This window comes from Brienomyrus brachyistius, unplaced genomic scaffold (assembly GCF_023856365.1).
Source record: "Brienomyrus brachyistius isolate T26 unplaced genomic scaffold, BBRACH_0.4 scaffold50, whole genome shotgun sequence".
Taxonomy (NCBI): Eukaryota; Metazoa; Chordata; class Actinopteri; order Osteoglossiformes; family Mormyridae; genus Brienomyrus; species Brienomyrus brachyistius.
In genome coordinates, this window is record NW_026042325.1 from 1,984,247 (window position 1) to 2,003,904 (window position 19,658).

At 47.1% G+C, this 19,658-nt stretch overlaps 1 protein-coding gene across 3 annotated transcripts in view; it reads right to left on the reverse strand.

Moving 5' to 3' along the window:
- Positions 1 to 333: 333 nt before the first annotated feature.
- The window catches only part of LOC125723508 (nck-associated protein 5-like), a 40,403-nt gene continuing 21,078 nt past the window's right edge, over positions 334 to 19,658 (reverse strand). For all 3 annotated transcript variants that reach the window (XM_049000152.1, XM_049000154.1, XM_049000151.1), the window contains exons 2-13: positions 18,748 to 18,842; positions 16,336 to 16,467; positions 13,971 to 14,039; positions 13,757 to 13,795; positions 12,835 to 12,954; positions 10,018 to 10,110; positions 5,830 to 9,020; positions 5,424 to 5,559; positions 5,266 to 5,341; positions 3,556 to 3,843; positions 3,165 to 3,310; positions 334 to 1,621 (exon numbers count right to left, since the gene is read on the reverse strand). In XM_049000152.1, coding sequence (XP_048856109.1) covers positions 1,364 to 1,621; positions 3,165 to 3,310; positions 3,556 to 3,843; positions 5,266 to 5,341; positions 5,424 to 5,559; positions 5,830 to 9,020; positions 10,018 to 10,110; positions 12,835 to 12,954; positions 13,757 to 13,795; positions 13,971 to 14,039; positions 16,336 to 16,461 — 4,542 coding nt within the window. In that variant the 5' untranslated portion in view covers positions 16,462 to 16,467; positions 18,748 to 18,842 and the 3' untranslated portion in view covers positions 334 to 1,363. The remainder of the gene's footprint in view (positions 1,622 to 3,164; positions 3,311 to 3,555; positions 3,844 to 5,265; positions 5,342 to 5,423; positions 5,560 to 5,829; positions 9,021 to 10,017; positions 10,111 to 12,834; positions 12,955 to 13,756; positions 13,796 to 13,970; positions 14,040 to 16,335; positions 16,468 to 18,747; positions 18,843 to 19,658) is intronic.

Below are 19,658 nucleotides of genomic sequence, written 5' to 3' on the forward strand. Positions count from 1 at the left end.
ATTATTAAATGAAATTGCAGGGGCATATGTAAGAATTACTTTTGGAAGTAGCAGGAATACCACACCGAGCGAATGCAGCGAGACACGCTTGTAATGCTGCTGACCAATGAAGTGCCGCAGGGAGTCACTCTGCTCAGCATGCGGCATCCAGTCAGCCTGTTCCGGAGAGGCTACACAAGGTCACTGGTTTTAAACCAGGAGTCCACGACCCTGTGGTACACCCACACAACTTGGAGAGATTTTCAAGTCCCCCCCCCCTCTAAGGGAGAAAAACAATAAAGATGGATTTCACAACCAAAATTTACCTTTCAGTCAACTGTCACCAGTGCGTCAGTGAGTCCCAAGCTTAATGTAACACAGGGAACCACACAGCTCTCCTGACAATGACCTCTTTATTTTGGAGAAAACAGAGTTAGCGTCTCTGCACCAAGATTATTATTATTATTTAAGTTAAAAAATAAAGATCAACAAAATAAAAACACAAGTAGCATTCACATTTCAAAACAAATTCCAGAAGTGATAAAATGGATGGAAGCCTGATTTGTATAACATGTTACAAAATAAACAATAACAAATAACAACAACAACACAATAATAACAACAATAATAATAATTATAATAACAATAATAATAATCATCATCATAAAAAAGAATGCTTTAAACACATTGGGAGTATTGGCTTCAATCTTTTATAGTCTGCCCAATGCTTTATGGGTAATTGTTGTGAAATCTGCGCATCAATGCAGATGTAAATAATTCGATGAGATCTCCCACTTTCCTGAGGTGACTCCATTGTGAACGAAACACTCAGATAAATGGCTCCCTCGTGGCCGAGAGGAGAGCAGGCATTTGTGTTACGCGTCTCCTGCAGCTAAACGGTAGCGCACTTCCAGGACAGGCTGCTCCGAAAAATAGTGTGTCTGGATGCCAATCATGCCTAGATGAAGCGGTGAAGTGTGTGTGTGTGTGTGTGTGTGTGTGTGTGTGTGTGTGCGCGCGCGTGTGTGTGCGTGTGTGTGTGTGTGCGCGCGCGTGCGTGTGCGCGTGTGTGTGTGTGTGTGCGCGTGTGTGTGTGCGTGTGTGAGCACACTGTAAAAACAGTTCTGGTGGCCGTCTGCTTCCTCCGGCTGGGATCACAGCCAGGCCAGTTTGTCCATCTTCAGAAATTCTGTGAACGCATGGGGTGGGGGGAGGGAGGGGGTTTCTTTACCCAGCAGCCAGACTCTGAGAAATGGGCAGTGGTGGGTGTTGGGGGGGGGGGCTGACGTCACAGGACCACACTGCCGGCTCTGGGTGCTTGAGCAGCGGCCCGCTGAACGGCGGTCTCCCGGACGCCCCTCCCCACAAGCCTGAGAGTCTCCCCTCATCCCTGACTCCCACAGGAGGACAGGCTGTCATACAGAGAGTCGCTCAGCGATTCAGGAGTCTCCAGGGTCTGTGGCCGACTGGGGGACAGGATGTCATCTGGCTGCTCTTTGATCAGCTCCAGCCCTCCATCCTTGCTCATCTCTGCGGCGATGGGGGTCTGGCTCTTGCCACGTCGGGCCAGACAGACCGGAGGGGGCAGCGGCAAGCTGGCGGGGTCGGTGTCCCGCGGTGTCGGAGGACAGGCCTTCATCGCCTGCGAAAATAGGAGCGTCAGAGAGCAGCCATGAACCAGTCATATCTGAGGAGTAAGTGAAACAACATACAGTTTCCACCAGGAAAGGCACAAACTAATTAAGCGGCTACATAGGGCCCGGTGGCCCCCAGGCCCCCCCCATCTCATCACCCTGTCAGAATGGGAAGGAAGATTACAAATGACAATGAGATTACTCACATTTTACTTAAGGCCCTGAAAAGAGTTGGACCAGCCCTGGACACACAACATGGGCCGCAGTGTCCGGCCTTTTCCTGACGTTCTCTGAATCGTGGCCCATCCCTGTGCCCATTACTGGGGCTTTACAAGTTCTGGTTTCCATTACACCCCAGAAATGGAAACAGGAACATGTGGAACATCCGTCTCCCTCCCTCCCGAGTGAAAACGTGGAGTCTGACGCTTTTCCGATTAAATCCATCTACACAAAACCATGTGAAGACAATAGCAGCTCCCGGTAAGAATTCTCTTTTCAATTTGCGGGGGGAGGGGGGGTGGGCGAATCCAATTTGAAAAGGCAAAAAATAAAAGCCTGTGAAATATTTGCTGGTATGCAAAGAACTTAAGGTTAAAAAAACGGTAAGATAAGGAGGCTTTGAAAGACCCACTTCAAAATATTTTTTAAAAGCTACAATTTACGGAGTATTTCAACCACAGCCTGATAATGGAGTCCATTCAGAGAGAGAGAGAGACAGACAGGCAGCCAATCAGAAATTCATGATTCCTTCTCGCTTTGGTCAATCTCACTTGCAGTTTCCACAGCAACCTGCCCTAAGTAGACAGGCATGTTTATTGCTCTCATTTATAGTCAGAAAAACCCCAAGTTGTCATCTTGGCCATGACACTGCAGTGCTAAGATACTGGTTTGGTCCCAGTTGCAGCTCTCCTTCGAGCCCTTGGCCCCGTTCTGTGACACAAGCCTGTCCGCAGCAAACACAGAAGCAATTCGGTTTTTGCGAGATGCCCCAGAAAGTGCAGTGATACGTCCAGGGTCAGTGCAGTGATACGTCCAGGGTCCATGGGTTCAAGTTCCCATTTCTGACTGTGTTGACCCTAATTTGCCCTGAGTGTAGGCAGTCAGTGCGAGTGCCCAGGACCTGCATTCATGTCCTCCCTTGCTTCCCTGGGCTGTGGAACACTGGCCTCAAGGACCCCCAGCACTGTTTTGCTCCCTCCTAGACACTCGAGATTTCTGCTCCCTTCCTGCTCCTGAGATGGGGGGCTCCCTTGTGGCCACCGGGCCCTCAGCAGCCCCTCAGTTCGCTTGTGCTTTGTGCAGATCCTGGTGGCGTCTGTATGTTTTTATTAATATTACTAATAATATAATTAATTGCTGTTATTTGTTATTCATTTTGTAACATGTTATACTAATCAGGCTTCCATCCATTTGATTACTTCTGGAATTTGATTTGAAATGTGAAAGTTACTTGTGTTTCATTTCACTGATCTTTAGGGACTGTCCGGGGGGGGGGGGGGGGTGTCCGAGGATCGGGTTGCATTTGATGAAAGCGCCTCTGAACTGACTCACCCTCCGGAAGGGGGTCTGCCCCGCTGGGTCCATCTCCTCCTTGACGCCCAGGTAGACCTCCGCTGGCACAGTGGGAGCCTTCAGGTTGGGGACGGTCCAGTTCTTCATGGGCGGAGACTGTACATCCGCTCCATAGTCATCAGCATCTGTCAAGAGACAAAGAACCACTGGCTGGTTTGTCCCAGTTGTGCTGTGGCGAGAAATTGGCAAATTCACAGAAAGAGGGACATTTTAAATTCATAACACCCACGTTTAATCAATTTCAGGAGGTCTTGTCTGCGCTTTGCCCCAATGCCTTTCACAGAGCATCGCAATTTTTAAAGAAATTAATTTTCCCATCATCAGGTAGAAACAGCGTAAAGGATCGCAGTTCTTTTTTTGCTGTACACACCTTCATGGATTGTGCCGGACAGATGCACCACCGAGCTCTTTCCTTCCAGCGCCGAGCTGTACAAGCTACACGAATCCACCTCCTCCAGGGAGGACAGCTCCCTCTCCAGGGTGTGAGCTTTGCGGGGAACCTTTGTCACGAGTCCAAGTTTCCCTGGGGGACCAAAGATCTCTTGCTCCCCCTGGGACTTGACCTTGGGGACACTTTTCAATGCCGCACCGCTGATATAGTCCGGCAAAGGGAAGGTACCGATGCCGCTGTCAAGGGTCCGCATGGAGGACCCAGAACCTTAGAGAGGGGACACAGATGGGAAGTTTTACTGAGAAACGTAAACGTAAAGAAAGGGTGTGGATCACAGAGACATATTCAAATAGTCAATCCTGCGCTCTTCCGTAATCACAACTTCAAGCAGGTAGAATTAAGCTGTAAAAGAACTACGTCTGGTCCCAAGCATGTCGCTCAGCTGTGAACAGCAAGTACAAGCAAATATGTGAAGAATCTCGGATGTCTGCTTTTTAACCTGGTTTGCAGCTAGCGGATTGTGTTTCAGCACTGGGCCTGTGCAGGAATACAGGAGTGCAGGAATGCAGGAATACAGGAGTGCAGGAATGCAGGAATACAGGAATACAGGAATGCAGGAATGCAGGAGTGCAGGAATACAGGAATGCAGGAATACAGGAGTGCAGGAATACAGGAATGCAGGAATACAGGAATGCAGGAATACAGGAGTGCAGGAATACAGGAATGCAGGAGTGCAGGAATGCAGGAATGCAGGAATACAGGAATGCAGGAATACAGGAATGCAGGAATGCCACCCTAACTGTACAGCTCCCTTCTCTCTTCCTCACTTTCCTGCATTCCTGACACCATTCAGCCCATCTAATGTCTTGTCAGCGAAAGTCTGACCTTAATTATTTAAATAAACTTTTAATCCAGCTATTATCCTTGACACCACTGTAGTATAATAAAATGGTTACTGTACGCTCACCCATTTTAGGGTCACTGTCACAGACAGAGAAAAAAAAACATTTTCTGCTACTGATTTTATTCGATATGAAAAATTCAGGTTATAAAAAAATAAACATTAATTGCATGGGAACTCCAGCAGACGTGGTACCTATGACCAAATAGAAGAGGTTTTAAAGCGCAGCTTTCTAGAGTAACTGCCATGTTTAGTCTTCTTAATTCTATACTATTAAAGAACAGAAAGTGTCACAGTCATTTAGTAAAGGCAGAGGCTGCTTCTGTTTCAGTTTGTTACACAGAGAAGTCGCACCGGCGATATGAAACCGCTGTCAAATAAACACGCTGGATCAAACTCATGCCAGTCAGGTAGTTTGAAAACTCAACAAAAGCATTAACAGAGTCACAAATGATAGCAGTTTCTATACTAAAATTAAACAGGCACATGTGTCTGGCATCGAAACAGCTCAACGACAAAAAAAATAAGTCAGTAGAAAACATTCTGCTCCCACTTCAAGATTCATTCTGCAATCATAACAGTAAGACGTCAGGGAAGCTTACGGAAATTAAACTTTTAATTAATTTTAATTACACATTTTTAAGAGAATAAGGTAGAATTCTCAGCCTTGAGCTTGAACAAAGTCAACCCTCATCTTGAAAAAGAAGGCAGCAGTTCACCAGCGTTGATTTATTACAAAGTCGAAAGGAAACTCCTAAATATTACGAAAAACTAAATCCGCTTCTTACCTGTGAAGTGTTGAGAATTTATGGATTCTGCCAGAATCTCATCTGATTGGACATCTTTACTGATCAGGTCTGAGCCCTAGGAAAAATCAGATAAACCCTGATAAGTGAGGGCTGTCGCTTAAGCTGCCAATCCTTACGCTCTATATACTCTGTCATACCTTTTCAATTTCTCCACTGCTCTTAGTATGACTGATGTCACTCCTCTGATGGCTGAAAATGGGCCTCGACTTTTTGGAGTCGAAGGAAAGGCGCCGGGAGGCGATTCCAAAATGGCCCGGGTCCCTCTCATCCACACTATATCAAAAACAAAGAGTATAAGCAAGCTGATTAACAAAAGTAATGAGATCACCGCCCATAGCCAGAAACACATTTTTCAATTTCGGGGGGTTGGGTCCCCTCCCGTTTCGAGGGGGGGTTTGAATTCATGCTTTTCATAACTGGCTGCGTCTCTCATTGGTAGACAACAGATTTCAGGGGGGTTCAAACCCTTACTTCACTATGTGCTGCATTATATGCCCGACACATTCAGCTATACATTGAAAAAAAATAAAAAATTTCTCTCACCGGTTCAGTAATTGCTGCATGAAGTTGTCAGAGGAGACGCCCCTGTACATCACAGACAGCTGCCCTTGGCACTGATCCATCACCACCTCACAGGAGTGACCTCTGCCAGGCCGATCCAGGGCTACCCCGTTCATGTAAACCCTCTCTTCCTCCAGAGCACGCCGCAGATCCTCGGCCTTCTCCATCAGCTTTGAGATGTTCAGACTCTCAGCCTCCAGCTTCTTCTTTGCAGCCGTTTTGGCCTCCTTGCCAGCAGAGGGCGTACCTATCTTAAGCTTGGAGGCCTCAGGCTTACGGCTCAGGGCCGGTAGCTTGCTCTTCTTGAGGCCGAACCAGCTGGCGATGCCATTGGACGCCTTCTGCTTGACCTCGGCCGCGTGACCCCGGTCCTGCTCCTGCAGCTTCAGCATGTTCTCTTCTATGCCCTTCATCACCTTCTGCTCAATAGCGGACTGAGGAGCAGAGACAAAGGGTCTCCGGTCATCCATGGCTTCTGCTGACTTAATGGGGCCTGGGGGGGCGCTCTCCATACAGGCCGGGCTCTTCTTCTTGCTGCCGGTGAACTTGCTCTTGTCCTCTGACCGCGGCGATGGCTTCTGAGAGACACGGTCATCCTGGCTTGGTTTAGTCGGCCTTGGGTTGGAAGCAGCCTGAGGGGCTTTGGACGGCGATTTAGATGGGACTTTGGTGGGGCTGTTCTGCGGGCTGGGAGCAGTTCTGCTACTGTAAGGGGGATTCGGGGTGGAGCTACACTTCATGTAGTTACGCAGCACCTGGGGGGGATCAGGGCTTGAAGAAGGCAAGTTCACCTTTATCTTTGGACCCTCTGCCTTTGCTACATATATTTTGGATCCGAATGTCTCCAGCTCGGCCTTAGGAATTACTGAGCTGGTGGTTAAGGATTTGCTTCCTGGCTCATATGACGGACATGGTGCAGGGGACTTGGTGGCAAGGCTCCCTGGTTTGGGGTACGGCTTACCGTCCAGCGAGTCTGTGTGTTTTGGCAGTTTGTGCTCCGGAACGCCTCGATCACTCTGCCTCTCTGCGGTTTTACTTTTCTCCCCAATGCTGGGGGACACAACCTTTCCAGCATTACATTGTGCGTCTTTCTTATCTGCGGGCTGAGTGACTATCAGGTCTTCTGTGGTCTTGAGCTTTCCAAGAGCTGCCAAGCGTTCCTTAAATAGGTGATGACTAGATTCACTTGGTGGCTTCACAGCAACTGTTTTCTTAGGAATGGAGGCCAGATCACCTCTCTGAGCCCCATCTTGCAGTACGACAGCTTCAGAAGTCCTAGAGGAGCTTTCGGAGACTTTTTCGTGTCTGTCAGATATGCTGGGATGGCTACAGCTGCTCTGAGCTCTCTGGGAAGCAGAAGATGCTGACAGGCTGTGGTGATCATGGAGGTCGCACCAGACTGTGCCCTCAGTTTGAGTCTCTAGATCTGGGGGAGAGAAATCACAGGGTTGCTCAGCTGTGCTTGACACATTGTGCTGCTTGAAAGACGGGCTAACAATCTTCTTCTCCTGTATTTTGGGCTGCTTATCGACGCAAGTTTCATTTTGTGGATAAGGGAGAAAATGGGGTATGTTTGTTCCCTCGAAACACTGGGAGGAGCAATCCAGGTGACAGGAAGTAGGAACATCACAGACATTTTCATAGTGAGGAACCTTCTGGAAGCCTCTTTGAGGCTGAGAAGACGGTGCCGATTTGGCACTGTGACAGGCTTTCGGCACAGAGGAACCACTAAAATTGATCTCCCTGGCAATGGGCAACAAGTCATCTTCTGGCTTCGGTGGGGAGGTTGGAGCTGAATGTGCAGATGGGTAGGAGTCAACCTTGGATGACTGAGGCTGCTTCTCCCTCTCAGTGGTGGTGGCTTTGCGAGCCAGAACGGGAGAATGATGCACCTCATAGTTGTTTCGACAGGGGATCTTGGAACTGCGAGTAAGCTGGGGGCTGAGGCGGAGCGGATTGGCAGCTTGCGCCCGCTCGCCAATCGACGGAATCTTCAGGAACCTCAACAGCCTAGATGGGGAGGAGATGGGTGAGGGTTTGACTTCGCTGAAGGAGGTTGGACTAAGCACAAGCTTGGCTTTTTCATGAGGAGGCTGCTGCACCATGCTGTTCTTCTCGGGTGAAGGGGGGGGGGGGTAAGAATCAGCCGCTACCTTTTTGGAACGCGAGGCCTCATTAGGAGAGTAATATAACTCGCTGCAAATCTGTTCTCTAGATTCTCGCTCACAATATTCAATCGTGGAGCCGTCAGGAACCTTGGGAATTGGGGCGTTTGGGGTATTTGCAAGCAAGCTGCTCTTCACACTTGTTTCTGCAGCCACTTCAAAATAGCACTGCTCAGTTCCGACAACCTGTGCTGCATTCAAGTCGTGAAAATGTTCGAGATTCACGTTCTCGGCCGGATTGGAGGCTTCACTCTGGGTCTCTTCCCTTGGCACCGTGTGGGTAAAGTTGGGCTGCTCTTCAGCGCCCTCCCCACTGAGGTCAACGTTCCTGGCCTCTGCCGACGTCGCGGCCAGGCTTGTCTCCTGATGAGCGACACCGGCGTGAGTGGCATCTTTGAGTCCTGAGTAGAGATAGGGATTTGTGCTCATGAGTTGTGGGACATCATCTGGCTTCTCCGCCCTGGATGCTGGGTCCGTTTTCTCACTTGCTGGCACGGTGGCCTGTGAGTCTGTGCTCTGTGCAGAGGCTCCCTGAACCTCCGGCCAGCTGCCACAGCTGAAGTCATCTGGTCTGCTTGGGTGCGAAGTGACGTGACCGTGGTTACACTTTAAGACACCTGCCAAGCTCTTCTGAGAGAGCATAAGACAAGACTGGCAGCCCTCATACTCCAGACCGTGGTCCTCAGGAAGCGTCCTATCGCCATTCGCATACTCATGGATGTCAGAGTCCGAGCAGGAATGGCGACAATGTGACTGGGGTCCTTTGTGTTGATGGGTGGGGACGACACCAGGGACGAGGGCAGATTCTGTGGGGATCAGGGCTTGGCTGAAGTCGTAATAGGCAGGAAGGCCGGGATAGGGGTGGAACTTCAATGGATCAGTCTCCTCCAGTCTACGGAGGACCTCGAGGATGTGTGCTTTCTTCTTAAAGAACGGGGAGAGTGCCTCCATTGATGCAGAGGGGGCTCGCGTGTCTGCTGTGCCGTTTGGTGTGCAGTCCCCGTTGGTCTGAAACAGAAAAGACACTCAGATGAAAGGAACATAAAATGAATACAATTTCTATTGACATTTCCCTTTCCTTTGTATAATTTGGAGACTGTCACAGTAAAGTGACCTGTGTGAGGGAAATGCCCACTTAGTACTCAATACCTGTCTACATCTGCCTCACCTAAATGTGGCTCTAATGAATCTCAAACACACCATGGAAAAAGAAACCCACAGTCCTTCAGATCCAATTCGTTTTTTAGATAAAGTGTGGAAACTAATGAAAGTAAGTAAGCGAATGAGTCTCCAGGCAAGATTTATGAGGATAATAAGAAGCTTAGCTGGCTAGTATATGAAATCATATAACATGACACAGTATCATAGCTCATCCTGCACAATTCGAGGAGATTCTTTAAAAATCAATGACCCGCAGAGGTTAGATTCTGTCACATGTACAAATGGCCGAAGTCTCGCCAGAGTCGGACTCCTGAGATGGAGACAAGTGCTGCATAATAAGATGAAAGGTTACCCTAAGAGCGGGGGGTGGGGGGTGTGGGAGGGGGGGGTCGTGTCAACCTGACACTGGATATGTGTCTAAAGAGGAGAATGGAGACTAGTGGCACTTAACACAGGACTCCGGAGCAGAAGGGATAAAGCAAAAACCTTCTCAGCTGCCTTCTCATCGACGAGACGGATTTAGCCGACTGGTTATACTCGTATTTGTCAAGGAATGGCTCCCAGACCCCTGAGATGGGACCGGCGGATGAGATCAGGGTATTTCAGAAGGAAACAGAGGCAAGCAGGGACCTGAAGAGGCGCTCGGCTGAGAAGTCAAACCCCAGAAGTCTGTGTGCTCTCAAGCATTGGAGATGCTCCCCTCTGCATCACAGGTCACCTGACCTCTGCATCACAGGTCACCTGACCTCTGCATCACTGGTCACCTGACCTCTGCATCACTGGTCACCTGACCTCTGCATCACAGGTCACCTGACCTCTGCATCACAGGTCACCTGACCCTCACCTTGGCCTGCCCCTCGCTCTGCACTGCGGCGGACTTGTCTGGGCCTTTGGGTAGAAGCTCAGGGTTGTGCTCTGTGTGCAGTTCAGATGGCAGCTGAAACGTGAGGGAGGCAACACATTAAATACGCATTTGCTATTGAAAATACTGAATAGCACAACACAATGGTAAAACATGAATGCTCGGCAATGACCCAAAAAGGCCTTAAGCTCAATGATTCAAATAATAAACAGCCCTACATGCTTGAACCAAAACCCTCCCATCAATATTTTAGATAATATACTTGCCCTACATTGGTACTTCATTATGCTACGAAGTGTGAACAATGTTGAGTGTTGGAAACCTATTTCAGACGGGCTCCACTGCCATCATGCCAGTCACAGCTCAGAATCACGAGGGAGAGCAAACATTCACAAACAATAAATAACGAGAAGAAGTGTAACAGAATCTCATTTGGCTGGCAATATGTTGTCAAGCGGCACACAGTATCAGCTTAAATTTAGGGCAGGAGCTGTTGTGAAATTGTAATTATCTTCAGTACTTTCTAACTGGTCAAAATAGCCCCCACTTTTAATGATTCAGGTCTAACAAAGAGGTAAACCCAGGTAACTCATTCAACACCGCGTGGGAAGCCTCATAGCTCTAGTTATGATCAGTAAAAAGATAAGTGACCAATCTGGCCAGGATGCATCCTGGGACTCCTGGGACCCCAGAGCAGCCCATGTGTGCTAACAGACTTATGGACGTCAGGTGTAGAGAGTCTGCACACCCAGGCACGCCCAGGCACGCCCTGGCACACCCAGGCACGCCCAGGCACGCCCAGGCACACGCAGGCACGCCCAGGCACACCCAGGCACGCCCAGGCACGCCCAGGCACACCCAGGCACACGCAGGTAGGCCAGCTCAGTAACCTGCAGGCCCAAGTCCCCTCTTACCTGAACCTGCATTCTAAAGTTAAAAAAGTATTAAAAACCTGAAACAAAACACTCAGCAACCTTCATTATTAATGACTACAATTTTTTTAGATTCCCCCCCCCGGCCGGGAAAGACGGCCTTGGATGTCGGCACAGCAAACATATTAAATCACTTTCATTTCTGATGAAAGCACATTCTGCACCCCCCCCCCCCCCCCCCCCCCCAAAAAAAACAAAAAAAAACAAAACAGCACTTCCATGGTTGGGGGTTCGATTTACAATTCGCACACATTCACTGCCCGCGTGTGTTTGCATGTTCCTCCCACGTCCTCTGGTTCCCTTCCGAGGTTCAGAGACACGCAGTTTGCCCACTGAGTACAACAGTGCATGTGCCCTGCAGTCACTGGGCACCCCGTGGAGGGCGAACCCCAGCCCGGCGCACTGCACTACCTCCTGGTCAGGGACACGGATGGAATACGGACTGATGCTAAATGCAGTCTCAATGTGTCGGGTTTAAACGCCGTATTCAAATGCCCGCGACAGACTCGCGCGCCTTTTCCATCTCCAGGGAGTTCAGGGAATGCTAATATGGTGTAAAAGCAAGCAGGTGGCCCAGCCTTCAGAAAGGGGGGGGTGTCACTGCAGAGTGCTTTAAAGACAGATTCACTGACACCATCTCAAGGATGACAAAGACCATAAAACAGGGGGAGGCAAAGAAATCATTTCAATTATCCGTTTACCAAGGCTTTCATCATCAGTATAGTTCGACTGCACAAATTGTGCGAGTAACTATCCCGGCACAGAGGAGTATATATATCATTTTTTAGTTTTCTGACATCTGAAGCTGTAATTGACAGCTAATCTGGAAGTGCAGCACCACCATTTCCATTAATTTGCATTTTACATTCAACCACACGCTCATTTATCTGCGCATAATGAGCAGCACAGAAAGGCAGTTCAATTATAACAAAGCATCCTGAGACTAATGACCACGGTTGTTTTTTTTGTTTACTTTTTAAAACTTTTTTTAAAGCAATTAGCTGAATTCATTTAAACCTTTTGTCCAGGATATTTTTACAATGGCGCATGCCTTCTGTTGAGCTGTAAAAATTAACATTTGCTTTCTTACTACATTGTGGGCTGCACTTGGGGACCATAAGTGGGAAGCGGTACGTTGGCTACCATCAGATTAGTGACATCAAGGCCCCTGGTTATGGATGCAGAAACAGCCTCGCTGTTGTGCCTTCAAGCGGGACACTAAACGAACAAGTCCAGCAATGGCGGCCATCTTTACTAGTGGGAAAACCTTCGCCTTCCTTTGGCCTTAAGGGTCAGCCACAAGCACCAAGGCTGAGACCTCATGACTCATTGTGCTCTGAGCCGAAACCCTTTTAAAAATCTTCACTGCTAATTCATTAAGTCAAAGACAAGCCTCCGACATATTTACTCAGCAAAAGGTGACATTTACATTCTATTGAGCAGATGCTTTTATCTAAAGCAAAACACACACACACACATTTTTTAGAAAACAGGGCCAGACGATCCCTTAAGGGCTTTACAAAGGGGCCTGTGGCAGCTTTATCCTAACCCTAACCCTAACGTAACCTAACCTAACCTAACCCTAACCTAACCTAACCTAACCCTAACCCTAACCTAACCTAACCCTAACCTAACCTAAACCTAACCCTGATCCTAACCCTATGGTGAAATCACTCACTGGGACGTGAGCAGGGACCTTCCAGTCATAGGCACTAAGTTCTAAGCTACTGAGCCAGACCCGCCAAAAGGAACACAGTCAGAGTTTCAGCCATACAAAAGAGAGCCTTCCTTTATACAGGCATTCCATTTGCACACACAGAGACAGACAGACAGACACACACACACACACAGAGCTGGAGATTCTCACCTGCTGTCCAGTGCTGAACTGGCTGTGCAGTTTCTGATGAAAGAACTCTGTCAAGGTCCGGTTCTGCCTCTCCAGATCGAACACCCGCATTTTCAGCTTAATGCACTCCTCTCGCAGGTCCTAGTACACATGCACACAAATAAAACATTTTAAAAAGTCATTGAGGAGAAAAGAGGGCCTTCTCCTCTCAGGAGCAGCTATCATTTGTAAATCTGAAGACTTTGTGGAAGATCTAATGCTTTGTGTATGGATTGGTAAGAATTAAACAATTGAACATGCCTTATTTGCCATTTGCACAAGTAAAGGTACATTGGAAAGCTTCTCCTCGCTGACCCCATCTTGCCATCATTAGCTTGGGAGTAACAGCGCAGGGTCAGCTAACATTCAGCACCCCAGAAACTAGGGGTTAAGGGCCCTGCTCAAGAGACCATAGAAATGCGACTGTTCTGCCGAAGCTGGGGCTCGAACCAGTGACCTTCTGATCACAGAGACTTAGCCTGCTGAGTCACTCACTGGTCCCGAAAATAACTGACGCTTTATTGATCCCTGTGGGGAAATTCTCTTTATGCCTCCCGCAACTTACTCACCCCTAACCTGCCACGAAGGAAGCTGGGGATTAAGGGCCTCGTTCAAGGACGCACAGATGTACTGAGGCACGGCTCAAACCGGCAACCTTCTGATCACAGGCACTGAGGCTTAGCCCACTGAGCCACGCCCTACCCTGCTCGTTCGGACACTCAGACATGCAATACGTCGGAGTTTTAAACCCGTTCAACGCAAACAACCACATACTGACCAGCACTATGACAAGCATCCTGAGCAAGGATTAAGCTGCAGAAAGAGCGTCAAGATGCCGGATTTTTCACCCTTAGATGGAGGATGAATAGAACTTAGAGAATGGGCAACATTACATGCTGCTCACCTTTTGGTTGAGTAGAGCTTGTACAACATGGTTGGCCACCTTTGAAACAAAACAGACACACAAAAATGTGTTAGAAACACCATTAGTACGCAGAAGGAAAGTAATGATCTTTCACCACAGTTAAGAAGGCTGATTAGATACATTAACAACACTAAGCTGGGTACACTCGCTTCACACACCTTTAATTAGGCGCATCAGCCTATTGCACACTTACCTCATCCAGGCACCTTTCATACGCCTCTCTCTGGCTCTCATTTGCTAAAGCTAATGCAGAGTTCTCTGCCTGTGAAGGTCGGGAAAGGAGAAAAATCAATCGTTTTTATTAAAGACATTTTACGGTTTATATATTAAGCAGATGCTTTCATCCAAAGCAACATACTTCTTTTTTTTTTTTTGAGAAAGTAGGACAGTCCTTGGAGCGACTGAAGTTAAGGACCTTGCTCAAGGGCCCAATGGTGAAATGATTCTGCCGACCCTGGGATCTGAAACAACGACCTTCTGTTTAATAATATTTTTAGTAGTCATTAATCTGGGTTACTTCCAAAAGCTGTTTTCATTGGGTGAGACCAAGATTTCCCTGGACATTCGGACCGAGAATTTGTATGGACTAATGAAGATAATTTGAGAGGGAACTAAGGTGGAACTAAAGAATGTCTTTGCAGCATTGAGCGTCTCGAACTCGGAGAGAAAACAGTTTTCCCAATTCTCAAAACAGGTGTGAGACCCGGCACACAAAAAGCTGAGCTTTTAAGCAAAAAAATAACAGCAGATAATTCCAGAGGCAACCATAACACAAAGACGGGACAATTTTTAAAATAATAAAAACAAAAAGAACTGGGCAGGGTAACAGATGGACTCCTTAGCAAAATCCTCGTTCAAGCAGAGTAGCGACATGATTTTTTCAAATGACTTTCACTTTTCCATTCACTTATCTTTGAATGTTTCAAAAATGCCTGAAATCAAATACAATAAAGGATACAGAGCAGGCGTTTTTTTTTAGATAACTTTGGAAGCTATTTTAGAAAGGTAGACAAGCCAATTAGACTCTGATGTTCAGCTTGAGTTGACGGCCACAAAGTCAAAGGACTCTAAGCCGAACACTCGCCGATTGTAATCTTGTTGAGGATTATACTGTATTTGTGGATCAAGGTTTGCTGAAGTCAGAGCAGAATGGGCTGCTAGCTACTGGAACATAGCAATGACGATGCAAACGACGCAATGTGAACCTTCATCTAAAATAACAAGCTAGAGAGAGAAGCAATGTCGGATTTATGTCCCCCCAAGAGACACGATAGCATCAGGAGGCTGGAGACGGTTTGGGGATTTCCTCTAGTCATTCACACTGTGGCATAGAGCTGCATAAATTTGAACACAAATTCAATACAGCACTTTTTCGTAACGCTACACAGTTCAGTGGACAAGCATGAAAAATTTGAAACCTACACCACCACGTGAGTTCAAATGAAATAGACATTAACGACCCACTGAGGGCAGGTGATGGTACTTAACCTGATGAAGCTTCTGTTAGTTACTCATGTTAGGTTAGATCTTTTTTAAATCAAGCTCTCACCATTTTACACTTACGGAAGCTAAGAAAACGTTTTTAAAAGTACTGCCAAGCAGTTATTATAAATATATCATGTTGATCGACAGACAAAAGGTTTTTAACTGAGAGACCACAGAAATATTTTGGGAAATTTGATAAAACTGTCGATGCTCTCATACGTACTACACGTTACAAAACAATCCCACAGCAAATAAAAAAATAAAATAAAATTCCTAGTTGACTTCTTTGCTATTTATTACAAAAACCCAAAAGGCAAGTAGTGGCCGCCCTCGCAAGTGGGTGGAACAACACTGGTGGCGAAAACACTAAATACAGACAGGATGAATCTCATTAACTGTATGTCCAACAATAAACAAAGCCTTTGGGCCCCGGTTTTCATTTCAGTGCTGGCAGATCGAGGCCTGTTAACCAAAAGGATCTTTGATGTCTGGCCTCACTGTGTACAAGTTAAACGTCATATCAGTGCATGTGCTTATCGCTGTGAAGTGTAAATGGTCAAATGCATAGTTCAACTATATAGAAAGAGGGACAAAATGTAGGAAATCTCAGTTCAGTTTGTTTTATAGCGAAACTCCCCTATAATGCATCCTGTTTAACAGTCTACAGAGGAGGAAAGCGTAAATCCATCACTATCCTTGCATGAAGCCTGTTCCATAACGTTTGATTGGTCGTGTTTGGCTTCGTATGCAAATCCAAATGACACAAAAGTGAAAAAGACAATTGCTCAAAAAATCCCCCTGAACCGTCTTCTCTTCCTTTAATTAAAGGGAACCGTTTAAAAAATAATTAAAAAATACCCTATTCAAAAAAACAGCACACATTATACTGAAGTCTTAATTTAGAGAGGAGCCTCTTTGTATGAAAAACATTTTATATTTTGGGAAACTCAAACCCCAGTTGGATGTAGTTTGCATTTGCACTCAGTACCACAGAAAGTGCAGTCTGGCGTGACACTAAGGGCCCTCTGTGAGCAGAGGTGTCAGACCGCGTCGCCCCCGAGATCCACGCTCACCTCCAGCTCCCTCAGCCTCCCCAGCAGCTCCCTGCTACTCCCCAGCTCCTCCAGGTACGGCTCAACATCGCCCTCTTCTGACTCCAATGTCTCATCACAGTCTCTGGGATCGTTGTCTTCAGACATCCTCACCTGCAAATAAGGCAACAAACCGACGCCTGCTTGGATCACCGGTGGCATCGCTTACACAAGCAACTACTAAAGTGAAACAAATAAAACAGGCAGCTTGTGAGTTTAATCAAAAAATAGGAAAAGCTTGGCTGATGCAGCTGGATGTTCAGGATGTTATTAATGGTAATAATATAAAAAATAAGTGCAACTCTGGTGGTATTTCTTCAACACCAATGGCAGGAGGGTAGAAATGCTTACATTACATTTCACCTGGGGCAGTGAAATGCTCACCCCCCCCCCCCCCCCCCATCCCTGTCATGTTCATTAGTCACAAAAAAACTGCTTGGTGATACACACACCTGCAACTACATGCTTACTCAGAGGTGCTGCCCAGGACAACAAAGTAAAAATACAATACAATATTAACACAAATACAACTTAGCTAGTAACAAGAGAAGTGTCAGAACAAGAGAAATTAACAATAATAATCTATACCCTTGGGCTGCCCTTGAAAGGCAATCCTGTACACACACACACACACACACACACACACACAGAAACACACACACACACACACACACACACACACATATATACACACATATATATATATATATATATATATATATATAAAAGGAAATATTAAACAAACGATAGTGAGTTGAAAAGCAGAAATAAGGCACCTTATGTATAGTGTTGCATTGTTACTGTAATAATCTAATTACCATAATAATCTGATCTTCTCTCAGTTTTGGATGGACTTGGGCCCGAACTGTAGTGTGGTTCATGTCCCCCCCTAACCCTAACCCTAACCCCCCCTAACCCTAACCCCCCCTAACCCTAAACACCACCCGAATCTTTCCCAACAGTTCAGTCACACAGTTCTCTAGACCAGCGGCTCTCAAACCCTCTGTCTGGAGGAGCCTGAAGACGCACTGGCCAAGGAATCCCGCCAGCCCATTCCTTACAATAAAATGTGCCTGCGGGAGGGGGGGCTGATCCTGGAAGTCCGTCGTGTGACCTCCTCTCAATTATCTGGCGGCCCCCCGGGGGACCACGCCCCACAGTGGGAGAAGCACTTAGGAGCAGTTCAGCAGGAACCACCACGGCTTCTGTAGATATATACTGCTGACTAACTGCAAAAGGAAAACACTAGTGGGTGTGATACAGGAAAAAATAAGTTATTCTTTAGAGAATTTTCACACCTATGGGCGAGCATTTTTATTACTGCTATAGATGTCTTTCCATTAGGTAATTTTCCAGATATTTCCTAAATAAATTTTACGTCACATATTCCCTGGATCTGATTTCCTAATTATAAATAATAACAGCAGTAATTAAGGTAGTAGCAGTAATTAGACACGTCAGGCATTACTGGTTGTTCGGTGAAGGAGGCGGTAAGAATGAGCCTGGACAGGATGGTATGAAGGTGAAACTCTCCTCCAGCAGACGCGGACCACACTGTGACGCTCCTCCAAATGTACGCGGGAGGGGCGGTACCGGGTTCCGGGGATGAGTCGCAAGCCACTGCAGGAGCCCAGGTATTACAGTGCGCAAATCACGCTTGGGCTCGCACGGTGAGTGTGTTCCAGCAGTGGGGGGGCAGGCACAGGCACTGCATTTGGCGGCCCGATCAGGATGACCCGATCAGGCAGTTAAGCAAAGCCGCAGGACCTTTTAAGAACCATCCTGGGTTTTCAGACCAGAGAAGGCATGTCCCAAGAATCAATGTCAATATGCTCAGTCTTGGTCTTCTGAAGAATACAGCGCCTACTAGTGGTCACAAGGTATAAAACAAACAACGAATACTATATCAACATAATGGAAGGGGGCACTGCTAAAAATAGTTACTTTTGACTGAGGTATGTCCTTGCAGGACTCAGGAGTGTAGGAACAGGTAAGAGGTGTCCTGATTTAGACACATTAAAGGTCGCCTAATGCTTGCGAAGCGTTTTAGCCAATCAATACTCGGCAATCCAGCCCATTCTCAGGCCTGAACAAACACTGGCAACAAAGCAGAAAGGTTTCCATTCCATTCCACTCCCCCTGATATTTCTTGAGTTTCAGAGTAAAATAAAATGGACTTACGAGGATGAAAACCAGCCTGGTTATTGATTCATTGGATATCAGGGCATTCGCGCTATCGACAGACTTCTCACTTTGCTTTCATGAATGGACGTGCGTTTTGCCTGTTATTATATGACTGAGAGCATCGTGTCACGCACAATTTGGTTGGTTGCAGCTCTTGCACTTGTGTGTGTGTGTGTGTGTGTGTGTGTAGCAGTTAGAATGACCCCATACCTTTGCACCTGGCTTTCCTCAGAACGGAACAGATGGAGGTGGTGATGTCGACCCTCAACCAATCTCTCTGCAATCGCTGTCTGACGAGCAACAACCTGCAGGGGAAGAGGAAAAAAAATTAGGATAATTTTCACATTTGTCTCACCGCTCTCCTTTCTTGAACCGTGTGGTTCTCCAGTGATGATGAAAATCTCTTACGAGCTGATAAGGACAGGGGCTGTCCGAGGGGTAACCAGCCTGTCAGGCCACAGGGCGCAAAATCCCTTCCTGCATTTCGCAGTGAAGTGCCAGGTTTTACCAGACAGAATCCGTACAACAGCCAACTGCATACAGACTGCAAAATCAAGCCAGAAGTCAATGTGCCAAACAAGGGAGCAGACAAACATTAACGCCACTCTTTCATGTTTAGTCTATCCCCCCTCCCCCCCTTTTAATGAAACGCCACGCTGGAGAAAACAGAAGGTCAAACACAAAGTCTGTGTAGCATGTAGCCTCAAATCAGCTACAAGCCGCAGATAAAATTATACTGATGGACGGAATGATGTCATCCCAGCTGTACTGTACAGTTTCTCCCCGCTATTATATAAACTCATAGGTGATTACGGCTCCACTGGCCCTCGACACCAGTTCAAAGACCCTCCGTGCCCTGATGAGGCAGCAGTGTGGTCCTGCTTTGCTCTGACTCAGCAGAGCTGCTGTGTGATACAGCGAGCAGGACTCCACGGCAGGGGATCCGGGGCCAGAGTGCCCAGCATGTGTCCTGTCGACAATGTGACACAGAGCAACGAGAGACAACCAGACGTGACCATCATGGAAGAGTGTGTTACATTAACAAGGCCAATCAGAACCACCATCCACTATAAAGAGCTTCTCAAAAAACAGGTAAAATGTAACAGCAGAGGGATGATTCA